Source organism: Eimeria necatrix, genomic scaffold, assembly GCF_000499385.1.
Source record: "Eimeria necatrix Houghton genomic scaffold, Enh_scaff582, whole genome shotgun sequence".
Lineage (NCBI taxonomy): Eukaryota > Apicomplexa > Conoidasida > Eucoccidiorida > Eimeriidae > Eimeria > Eimeria necatrix.
The window spans coordinates 11,898-23,513 of record NW_013654443.1 but is presented as its reverse complement, the minus strand read 5'-3'; the positions used below and the strand labels follow the sequence as shown (position 1 = coordinate 23,513).

Genomic DNA, 11,616 nt, shown 5'->3' with positions numbered 1-11,616 from the left:
CCCCCCAGCAGCAGCAGCAGCAGCAGCAGCAGCAGCAGCAGCAGCAGACCTGAGGGCGGACTGGGCCCCGGGCCCCGGAGTCTTGCTCTTAGTGCCCCCCGTGGCCCGCACGCGCACGTGCACCGCAGTTATGCCCAACTCCTTGCAGCGAGCGGCCACGTCGCCCGCGGCCATCATCGCCGCGTACGGCGAAGACTCGTCGCGGTCGGCCTTGACCTTCATGCCGCCAGTGACGCGCACGAGAGTCTCGCGGCCGGAGAGGTCAGTGACGTGGATGAAGGTGTCGTTGAAGCTGGCGTAGATGTGGGCGACTCCGAAGACGAGTTCGTCTTCGCGGGCCTGGGGGCCGAGGCCCGGCCCTGCTGCTGCTGCTGCTGCTGCTGCTGCTGCTGTTGCTGCAGGGGCTGCGGCGCCCGCGGAAGCCTCCGCTGCAGCGCCCGACTCGCTCTTTTTCCCCGACATCGCAGCAGCAGCGGCACTGGTGCTTCCAAACGCCTCGCCAAGAACGCAGCTCCGCTCGCACGCTCACGGCCCGCTATTCTTAACCTCGCACTGCTTGCAAAGCAAACGCTTTCAAACCACAGAGTGCTCGCCTCTGCTGCTGCTGCTGCTGCCCGCCCTTCACCCGCGCCGCAGCAGCCAGCCCCCCCACAGCCCAGCCCCCACATGCGCTGCGCCGCCCGGCTGCTGCCGCTCCCCGCCGCTCCACCATCGAAGCCCTGCCAGCCTCAAGCGCCCCAGCTCCCCCTCTTCACCGCCAAGTTTTATTAATTTTCCATTTAATTTCAAAAAATACCGCGGGGAAAGCCGCCAGCGCCAGCCGCCGCTGCAGCGCGCTGCGCCAGTGTGTTCAGCAGCAGCTGCTGCTGCACCCACGCCAGCCCGCAACTGCTCGTGCTGCTGCTCCTGCTGCAGCACAATCGACGCTCCTCCATTCCGACCACTAAAATTCACATTAAATCCACCTAACGAATTTAAGGACACAGACTTAAACCGACCTTAAGCCTTCCACTACCAAGCGGCGCAGGCCCTGCGCAAGCAGCTGCAACCCCGCTTGCTGCTACAGCTGCAGCTGTGCAGCTGCTAGTTAGAAGTATATAGTCAACTGCTTCTCTTCGGTGTATTTAGCTAATTCCTGTTAGTCACGCAACTCTCAGAGGATTCGAGGTAGCAGCGTAGCGAGAGCGTCGCTACACCAGAGAGCTGCTGCAGTGTGGCGTGTCCTGTGCTGATGCCGGGCGCTGCTGCTGCTGCTGCTGCCTTCGTTTCCGTCCGCAGCAGTCTTGCTGCGGTACACAGCTTTCTCTGCAGTTGACAGAGTAGTACAGCAGCAGTGATGGCGGCAGCACCAACGAGTGTGGGAGGGCTGCTGCGAGTGGTAGCGTTAAAGGCGGAGGGGCAGCAGGAGCAGCAACTCCGGCGGAAAGAGCAGCAAGGCAGCCTCTGCCGTTAGAGCACAGCATAGCCCGCGGCTGCTCCTCTCGTGTTGCAGCACTTTGAAGGTTTATTAAGGAAGAGGGTGGCAGCGGCAGTGGTGGCAGCGAATGCAGCGAACATGAATTCAAGGGAGATCAAGTAATGAGAGTATCCATTTACAGGAGTAGCCGAAGCTCCAGTTGTGCTCTCCAGCAGCTGTGAGAGCAGCAGCAATGGGTGTGGCTTGCTGCTGCATGCGATAACGTACTATTCCCTTAGGAGCAAGTTTGCCAGCTGCTACGCTGTGGTGGAAACACGAAAAGGCTCATCTTTCCTTCCTGATTAATGCCCGCACCTGTAGTTTCCCGCAAAAGCACCACTGTTTAGAGGTGAATGTGAAATAGTGGCTCTTAGTGCGCTGCAGCTCTCATAGCAGTCTAAAGAAATGCACTCAGTAGAAACTAAAACCGGAAATAGAAAGGCTTTGCGCCCCTGAAATCCTTCAGTTTTGGGAGCTCTGAGTGCTTCAGCTTACACAAAGCACAGCAAAAGGAACTAGGGCCGTTTTCTTTTAGCGTTTCGCAGATCGCCAGCTGTTAGATGGCGGCTGGATTATGCTGGCGGTTTCAGGGCCACAAGTTTCGCTGCAAAGGCACAAGCGTTGCATGCCGGCACTCACAAGTGTAAATTGCCGAAATAGTCCTTGAAATGTGCTCCTAGGACCATTTCGAATTCTGTTTTTGTGCTAAAACGTTTCAGGTGTTTGATGATGTGCTGCGATCTGAGTTTCTTTCCAATGCATTGCCAGTGGGCTTCCCTGACTGTAGCTGGCAACTGCTTCGAACCTTCTTTAAATTTCCCTTCAAAAGCTGATCTGCATGCCTCACAAGTGCAGCTAAGACGTGCGCATCTGGTGCTGGCTGGCTGGGAGAACAAGGCTTTTGGGTTGTAATATTTGGTGAAGACAAAGGTTTCATTTCACACTGCAAGACCCCTGTGCTTCCACCCCCAAATTGTGAAAAGGAGAACAAGAATTAACATTAATATCTTCGGGAGAATCCACAGATTCGCAAAAAGGAGAGACAAACGGAACGCGGAAAAGTGTTTACTTATGTGTCAGTGATCACCCTTTGCCCCGTGAAAATGGCTAGCTATGCCTGAGTGGAAACTTTTGCATGAAGAATGCAATTGGCTTTCCCCGCCTATTTCCAACTGGCGCCCCGTTACCGTGCACTGCGCTTCTATTGAAAAGTATTACTTTTGTTTGTTTTTTTATTTAGGCCTATGGCTGACGCTTTAAATCCCATTGGTAAAGCCCGGAACTTCTTTCAAGAAGCGCCGTCTCGAATTCCTGTTCTGGGGAACAGCCCCAGTAGCCGCCAGCAAAGCCTTAGGCTTCTGACTTCTCGATATACCAATCTTTTAGCATGTCGTTAATAACAAAAGCGAAACTGTCCGCGTAGAAATAAACTTCACTGACATGGGCAAGCCAACTCCGTGGCCACTGGGGGAGAGCTGACAGGCTAAACGAGCTCTCTAAAATCTGGAAGTCCTTGCTGGTTGAGCCCGTCACAGCGCTCAGAGCTACTCAAATATGAATATGATGTATTAAATCCTGAGCACATTTGCCTCTCCCAACAGTGTTCTGTGCAAGTAACGGGGCGGTGCTCTCACCAAACAACCAACTGATGGGCTGACTGATGTGATTAGCTATTTTAAATAATTGAATGAACATACGTCAAAAAGCGCCAAAACAATATTTAGAAACTCCAGGAGACAAAGAGCTGTTCCTTTCAGGGCTTTTCAGCGAGGCTTCCGTGTGGGGCCCAGCCTTGGCGCATGCAGTTAAAGCCACAGCTAGCATTTCCGCTACATGGCAGCAACATTTTATTTGTTGCTGCTGCATATTTGCTGCTGCAACTCCAGGGTTTTAGTGCTGCTGCTCGTGGTCTTGCTGTTGCCGGAGCAGTGTGGAAGGCAGCTGCTGCTGGCGTCGTTGATGCTCTGTTTCGCAGCAGCTCTTCGCAGGAGCGACATAACAATACACTGAATATTATATCTCGTTTGATAGGCCATAAGAGACTCCAAGCCTCTTCATCTGCTGCTGTTTCATCTGCTGCTCGCTGGCCCCCATCTGACGGACCCGTCGTCCGACACAGCAGCAGCCGCAGCAGCAGCAGCAGCGCCCGCGGCAGCAGCAGAAGCTGCCTTCCTCGTGATAGTGGTGGCTGCAGCGGCTTCGGCAGCAGCAGCAGAGACTGCAGCGGGAACATTTAAAGACCGGACGGCTTGGACTTAGCCTTATTTAGGGAAATGGCCAAGGGCTTGCGGTGCAAGACAAAGAGAGCCTTCAGGGCTGTCAAGAGGCAGCATGTCTCAGCAACAGTTGAAGCTGCGCGCATGCAAGCTCTGCAGCAGCGGCTGCACATGGTGCAGCAGGGGCAGGACCCCATGCAGCTCAACAAGAGGCCTTTGAACAAGTTTCTGCATCCCGGTTAGCCATCTTCACTTCCGTATCTTTCTGCGTCTCTCTGCCACTTTTTATTTTATTTTGTGCAATCTTTGATTACTGCCTTTTGGTTCTTCCCTAAGTTGCCACTATTGGCGTATTCTGGCTTTCCCCGTACTTGGCCTGTTTCTGTTGCTTTTGCTGCTGCTGCTGCTGCTGCTGCTGCTGCTGCAGTTCCGCGTTGGCTTCTTGTCTTATCTTGTATCATTTTGCTTCTTTTCATTTGCTGTTGTGCCTTCCACTCGAGCCGGTTGCCACTGCTGCTGCTGCTGCTGCGGTGGCCAGCTGCTAGTAATGAGCTCCTCTGTGTGCCCTCCGATGTCTGTACCGAGTGATATTCGCTGCAGCAGCAGCTTGCCTGAGGAGCAGCAGCAGCAGCTGGCGCTGCTGCTGCTGTTCCATGTCTCTTTTGCGTTGAATGCGGCATGAGGGCCTGTGCAGTGACCCGTGCAGCAGGCGCAGCAGGAAGTGCAGCAGCAGCACCTGTAGCAGGAAGTGCAGCAGCAGCACCTGTAGCTGCCTGCTGCTGCTGCAGCAGCAGCAGCAGCAGCAAAACATTGTCGCTGAAGCCTCGCCTGCGCTGTGTCCCCACAGATGCACCAGATGCCGTCTTCCCCCAAAAGACCCCCGGGCCGCGGCCGCTGGACTTTCGCTCAGAGTCTTTGCCGCTGGCAGGTTTGGTGGGCTGGGGGCAGCGGAAGAAGTTCACGGAAGAAGAAAAAGTTGAACTTGTTTCAATTTTCAATTGTCTTCCTGGAAGGACAGAAGGACCTCAAGTGCAGAAGGCCAGGGAAACGCTCCGACGCATGCACGCCCTGGGGAATACAGACATGCAAGAAGCAGCAGATGACGTCGCCGACGGCAGCGCCGGCGCAGCAGCAGCAGCAGCAGCAGCAGCAGCAGCGGGAGGCGACGCGGAAGGAGATATGGTTGCTGAAGATCCTGCAGCAGAGGTGCTCGCGGACATGAGACGACAGCAAATACCCACTGTCAAAGATTCCCTCAAACAGCATGCAGCCAGAAGGCCCCAAGGGCGCTTCAGAAGCAAACGGAAATAAACAACTGCTGCAGTTGGTGCACTGGGATGCCGAGGGTTCTTTCAGAAAAGACCAAGTGCAACCCCCTCTGCAGCAAGGAGAGCAGCAGCAGCAGCTGCTGCAGCGAGTTGGGGCCGCTTTTTTGGGTGTTCCTTATGTGTATAGGGTGTTTTACGCCCGCAGGGGCTACACCTGATTTTGTCTTGAACTGAAACTGACTGCATAAATGCATCTTCGGGTGCATATGAATGGAAGTTTGCCCATCAAAGTACCATGAAATACAGAATGACACTAAAGTGGAGTAATACAACTTGTAGACACAGCCAGCTTCGTGCGTATTACAGAGTTTCGAAGCAGAAAACCCCTTGTGTGGTGACGGGAAGTGGACCGGTGCAGTCTTATGGCGTCATTTCATGAAAGAAAAGGAGTCTTAGCGCCGTCTGCTTCAAAAAAGTACAGAGTACGACTCAACTACAAATAGGCAATTTTTGGGAATACTTTAGTTTAAAAAAAGTGAGGCGACAGGCCGCCTCACAGCCAAGAGGAAACAACCCGCCAAAAATGTAGCTAAAACGACGTTATCTTCAGATAAAAAGAACACACCAGTTCCCGTCCTTTGCACAAATTGTGTGCCTTTCCTTAAGAAGATCCTATGAGGCGCCCGTCTTCTCTTCTGGAAGCATATATGCTGTATAGTAATCTAAGGACCCCCCCAAGGGTGCCTCCAGTGAGTCGATGGGCAATGCCGCTTCTTGTTGCTGGCAAGAACGGAAAGGCCTTCTTAGTGAGCGCTAAACCTCCTACATACAAGGGGAAATGCCCAGCTTCCTTATCCCGATAGGGCAGAAGCCATGCATTTGCCTAAGGCGCGCACTGGGCATACTGCAGGGGCGCCTGTGCAGCCTATTTCAAATGGTAAACCCTTTTTAAATGTTACGGGAGCAGCAGCGACGGTATGCACGTTGGGAGGACACAAGAAGCTCCGAAGCCCCCAGGGGGCCACAAAATGTCCTCTGCATGCCCTGGTGCTCCACATAGGTGTAGCAGCTGCATGACATCACGCTCCCCGATAGTGCGCATTTGAAATACAAAAAGTCGATCTACGGAAACGCGCAATAAAGGCCTGGCCTGGTGCAGCTTAAACAGTGCGACTTTTCGCAGACAAACGCAAGGGGGCCCTCTGCGGCGATCCTCACAGGAATGTCTTCGAAGGAACTCACCAAAACCTTCCAGTAGCTAGAAAATGGTGGTGCCCTTTAGGTGCCCACAATGAGCGGGGCCCTCTCCTGTGGAGTCTATACAAAGAGCCCTCTGCAGGCACATGCGGTGGGGGCCCCTGTGAGCTAGAAGTTCTCGTGAACATTGAATGGATCCTAACAAAGACAAGCTTGAGGCTCCGTCAAAGGAGTGGAGGCTCCAAGTGGTCCATTGCCTAAGGGTCTCATAGGGGGCACCCGCTACATGCTGAGCTTGCGGGAGTCCCGCTTGCTATCATATGTTGTAGTTGTACCTAAGCCAGACCTTGGCGAGCTCCGAGAGTTTGTGGGGAATTTCTCGGCTGCTCTCGGGGCCCCCAAAGACCTGCAGGCGGGAAGCCCCGCAGAGGAGGCTGCAGTAGCTGCGCTGTATCACTCCGATGGCCGCATGCGAGGCATCCTGAATGGCTTTGGAAAAGTCGCCTTTCGAGTAGTGAATCATTGTGCTGTACAAGTGCAACGTGTAAACATGACCCCCAGCAACCAGGGCCTCCCAAAAGGCTACACCCTCCGGGGCCCTCGCGGGCGACCACAGCAGTTCTGCAGTCACTGCGGGCCGGTCCCAAGCCACTTCTGTGTAGCTCAGTGGGAAGAACACGGTGGGCCCGTAGAGCGACAGAGATGACGGCGGCTCCGCATTGTTTGCAGGCTCGTCCACATGCTGGCCAAAATTCACATAAGGTCCGTAGCCTGTGAGAGCCAACAGCCAAGTCCAGCCCGTGCTCACGCCCTCAGAAATGCCTTGCAAAAGCCTGCCTACGACGCTCCCAACCTGCTGCTGCGGCTTCTGTTCCGGAGCCTTCGCCCCTTTTTGCCGCCGCTGCTGCTGCAGATCCCAAGACTGCCGGAGGTGCTCCTTCAGCGCCTCGGAAGATGGAAGCGGGGCCTTCCCTAAGATGCGAGTCAGTCCTGGCCACGGACTCCCATACACATTATGCTCCTTTTGCGGCCCTTGCTGCTGCTGCTGTTGCTGCTGCTGCAGCTGCGTCACCGACGTGTGGAGACTGGGCGCGAGCCTGCGGGCGTCGAGGTGCGGTAAGCCTTCTTTGGACCACATATCGAGCATTAGCCGCAGCGGCTTTGTGCCGACAGTTCCCCAAGGCAGCAGCAGCATCTTTGCAAAAGGCCTATCTGCATCATAGCTACTGTTGCTGCTGCTGCGCTGCTTATACATCTTTTCTGCCTCGTCGTTCGCTGCTAGCATTTCCCCCAGAGACTTTCCTGCCCGCCCATCCCAACTCCAAATACTTCGATCGGCCCCAAAAAGGATCCCTTTAATTCTTCTCCACAAACTGCTGCTGCTGCTGCCGCTGCTGCCGGAATCCCCCTCGCTGCCCGTGCTTGTGCTGTTGTCATTGTCAAGCAGCAGCGCCACGTTGACTAGCCACTCCCGTAGACGCTCGTGACCGGCTTCGAAGGAAATGACGGCCTGGCAAGGGTCACAAGAGAACCTTGTGAGGCCTTCAGGCCCTTCGCAGGCTACGAAGTTTGAAAGGTGGCGCAGTTCCTGTACAGACACCACATCAGTGTCCATGTAGGTGCCCCCTTCTCTGTACACCACAGCAAGCCGCAGAACGTCGGCCGTCAGAGTCCGCAGCATGTGCTGCAGCACCCTCTGCAGCTGAGCTGCAGGACCCAGCGGCTGCCGCGACAGCACTTCGGCGTGCCGTTCCAGGGGAAGACCTACGCCACAAGTGTCCACATCAGCAGCAAACTGTTTGCCTTAGACACAATCCCCGGCCATGACCGGGAAGGGTTTTGTTGATCTCATGGAATACATGCTTTTAAAGGCAGGCGTTCGCATTTCATAGACGCTCTCATAAGCATGCAAACCGAGCTGATAACTGTGCACATATCAAAGACTGCACTTCCTCACGTTCGGTGACTGTCGTCCCCAGAAACAGCTGCAAAAGAAATTGCAATTTCCTCTCTGCACCCTTTTATCCTTGCCTCACCTTGGAAGTAAGCGTCGAGCCTGTCGTGCTGCACGTACTGCAAGTCGTAGCCGGAGCGCCAGAAGATCTGCATCTGCGCGAAGTGGGTCTCGCGAGCCCTCTCGAGGCACTTTGTGGTTTCGCCGCCACCTGAGTACTGGCTTTTGCTGCTTTCCCCTGGCTCCCCCTCAGAAGCTCCTCCAGGAGGCACTCCCCCGTGCGGGGGCCCCTCTTCTGGGGGGCCCTGCTGGGGGGCCCTGCAGGTGGGAATGACGTGCCACCGGACGAGGGCCCCAGGCATGGCTGCAAAGGCAGAGTCCAGAGCCCACAGCTCTCTCGGAGTCAGTGCATCCGAGCCACTCACGAAGTGCAGCACGCGCCGCCGCAGGAGGCCCCCGTGCAGCAGCAGGGCCGCGTCGACCTCAGGCGTGCCCGTGAGCTTTACGCCTTTGTCCCGAGAAGGCGCAGCAACCCCTTGCGCTGCCAAGTGACCCTCAATTGTGTTGCACCCATTGTAAAGAGAAGGTTCGGAGAAAAGACACAGCTCCGGGGCTTCCGCAGGGCTTTCCTTCGGGCCCTGAGCCGCAGCAGCTGACGCCGCTGCTGCTGTGCCTCTCAAAGGGCCCCCCAAACCCACCCGCGGGGCCTCGGGGGCCCCCTCAGCCCCAGATTCAGCTTTCTGGGCAGACTCCGGTGAGTTGTTCCAAAAGGGAAGCGCGCAGGTGTCAGTACAGCCATTCTCAGGCGAGGCAACAAGAGATGCCAATAGAGCAGTCACTGTGACGCCGTAGCGAGGATCCCTGTAGGTGCAAACAGACACAACTGGCTGCTGCTGCTGCTGTTGCTGCTGCTGCTGCTGTGCCGGCACCTGCTGGTCCTGCTGCTGCTGGGGCCGAACCGCCCAGTCGGGAACCGCGAAGGAAGGGTCCCGAGCGTCTCTTTCCCACGGCGCAGCAGCAATGATATCTGCTGCTGAGGGCACTACTGCTGCTGCGTCCGCGTGCAGCAGACTGTACGGCTCATCTCTTTGCTGCTGCAGCACCTCCTGCTCCACAGGCAGCTCGTACTGCTGCAGGTCCCAGCAGGAGAGTGCCCGGGGGGCCGCTGGAATAGCCGCTAGGCCTCTTATGGAGTCCGACGATATGTGGCTATAGGGCATGGGCTTCTCCGCAGCTGCAGCAGCTGCTGCGGCGGCTGCTTTTTCAGCAGCAAACACAATTTGCATGCGGCTGTTCACCCAAACGAGCCAGCAGCCCCAAGCCAGCAGAGTCACGACAGGAACAGCAGCCAGAAAGACCCAACTCAGCCGCGGGATCATCCGCATGCATCTCAAAAATTTCCTCTCAGGGCAGAGGCCCTGAAAAGGCCACAGACGCTGCTGGATTCCCTGCCCCAAGCCTGTGGGAGAAGCCGCATCTTCTATCAAAGCCGTCTTTTCTTCGAAGTGCGGAGAACTAGGGTGGCGCCTTTGCTTAACAGGATACCGATCAGCATAAGAAAAAGAAACAACAAAGGTTTCATCCGTGGGTGTAGGTGCTGCTGCTGTCGCTCCTGCTGCTGCCGCTGCCGTTGGTGAGGGGGGAGTCTCGATGTGGCCGTTGCTGCCGCAAGTGCTGATGCTGCACCTGCTGCTGCTTGCAGCGTGACCTATAAGGGGCCTGTCTACAGAAATCACTGCGTCGGATTCCGACATCATCGTTTTTCTGTCGCTGCTGCGGCCGCAGTGGCTGCTAACGGCAGTGTGCCCTCTAGTGTTCAGTTGGCGCGCGCAAGCTTACCCAACACTGCAAGACCAGGCAGTCCATCGGGGCCCCCTAATATGTTTCTAGTGCTATTACTGTTGCTTCTACTCCCGCTGTAGCAGGTGGGAGACGAGTTAGGCCAACGCCGCGTAGTATTTTTGGCCTTTCGCGGGCGGCTCCCACCCGCGCCCTGCGGCCTAGGGCCCTAGACCCTATACTCTGAGCTCCGATCACCTAGGCTTCGTCATTGAAAAACACCCCGTGTTGTGGGGCAAATTTAAATCAAAAAAGGAGGCAACAAAACACAGTCAATGCGCGCAGCCGAAGGAGGGGCCCCAGGCCAGTATGAGGCCAAGGATTGCTTACGGTTGAAATAGAACTAGAAGAAATACAATTTAAACTTGACAAATTCATTGAAACGTAACTACAACAAGGCTCATTGAGTGTTGATCTTCCGATCCATATGCCGGCCCGCACAGGCCGCACCGAGGCCGTGGGCTGTGCTGCTTGTGCTACTGTTCTGGTTGCGGACGCTGCTGCATGCAGCACCAGCTTGTCAACAGCTTTTTGGGGAACTCAATTCTTGATCTCTCGAACAAGAGTCCCAAGGGAAAGAGATACAGCAGCATCCGGCTTTGAGCCACTGCTGTTCTAGCTGCGGCAGCAGCGGCGGCGTCGACGGCACTTCTACAACCAGCTGCACAACTTCTCGAGCACTGGCAATGCCTTTTTCTGTTTCACATCACGTATTTTTCGTCTTCTCCATCGTTTTCTGCTCGTAGTGACGCAGCGCCGGTCAGCGTGTACTGTTTGGGGTTTTCGTCCGTTCTCCCATTCTTCTGTCTGTGCTTTGGAAATATGACGGCGCTCTTGAATCTGCATGCAATGCTTGTGGTGTTGCTGCTATCCATTTGCACGTGCACCTTCCTCAGACCTTCTATGCCGCAGCTTATAGACAAAAAAGCTCAGGGTTTTAGGGGCTTCGCAGGTAAACTGGCCGTCATAGGTGACAGACTCAGCCCCTACGTCTCGCTGGCGTGTTTTCTCATGGCGGGCGCGACTTTGCTTTTTAGGGTTTAACTTAAACCTACAGTCGCATTCACAAAGCCCCTAGCATGCAAGAACCGAAGCACCAAGTGCTCATGCACACGGGGCCTCGGCCTGCAGCGAAAGGGTTCTGTTTGCAGCTCCATGCTTCTTCTTCTAACAGCCGCAGAACGAACCAACTGTTCCTTCAGATATGCATCAAGCCCCGCTGCTAGCGGAAGTTCGGCGGCCTTCCCAAGCGCTTCCCTAAGTGCACACTCCACAGACGACGGCTTTCTGCACTGCTCTTTTCAGTGGACAGAACCTGAGGCCTCGTTGCTCCTCTGTACAGAAGCACTGCGAATTACGTTTTAAATGGGGCACTTTTGGGTCCATGGCCGCATCGCGTTTGCAGAATATGCTGTCCACAGGTTAACCTTCGACCCGTGCGGCAGTATTTGCATCAGCGGCCGCAACAGCAGCAGCAAAAACCGTCCAACCAGCACTATTCAGCAGCAGGAGAAGCACCGTGTGTGCTGCAATGCATGAACACATGCAAAGGATCGTGCAGCAATATACGCTGCTCCTCCAGAAGGTGCTTTTCGCATGGAGGAGCTCTTCTAAGAGTTTCTCTTTCCAGTGTAACTACTTTCATCAACAGTGCTTTTCGAAAGTTGTGCAACGCCGTAGGGCTGT

General features: G+C 55.4%; 3 protein-coding genes across 3 annotated transcripts; 1 reads left to right on the top strand and 2 right to left on the bottom strand.

Moving 5' to 3' along the window:
* On the bottom strand, nucleotides 1-712 carry ENH_00064280 (40S ribosomal protein S14, putative; the record flags this gene model as incomplete). Its single annotated transcript, XM_013582190.1, has 2 exons — nucleotides 1-495; nucleotides 554-712. Coding segments are annotated over 2 exons (654 nt in total), but the record flags the coding sequence as incomplete, so codon positions are not given.
* Nucleotides 713-3,729: 3,017 nt separating this feature from the next.
* ENH_00064270 (hypothetical protein, conserved) lies at nucleotides 3,730-4,983 on the top strand (the record flags this gene model as incomplete). Its single annotated transcript, XM_013582189.1, has 2 exons — nucleotides 3,730-3,910; nucleotides 4,520-4,983. The coding sequence occupies 2 exons, from the start codon at nucleotides 3,730-3,732 to the stop codon at nucleotides 4,981-4,983; spliced, it is 645 nt and encodes a 214-aa protein (XP_013437643.1).
* Nucleotides 4,984-6,453: 1,470 nt separating this feature from the next.
* On the bottom strand, nucleotides 6,454-9,848 carry ENH_00064260 (hypothetical protein, conserved; the record flags this gene model as incomplete). Its single annotated transcript, XM_013582188.1, has 2 exons — nucleotides 6,454-7,901; nucleotides 8,174-9,848. The coding sequence occupies 2 exons, from the start codon at nucleotides 9,846-9,848 to the stop codon at nucleotides 6,454-6,456; spliced, it is 3,123 nt and encodes a 1,040-aa protein (XP_013437642.1).
* Nucleotides 9,849-11,616: the final 1,768 nt, after the last annotated feature.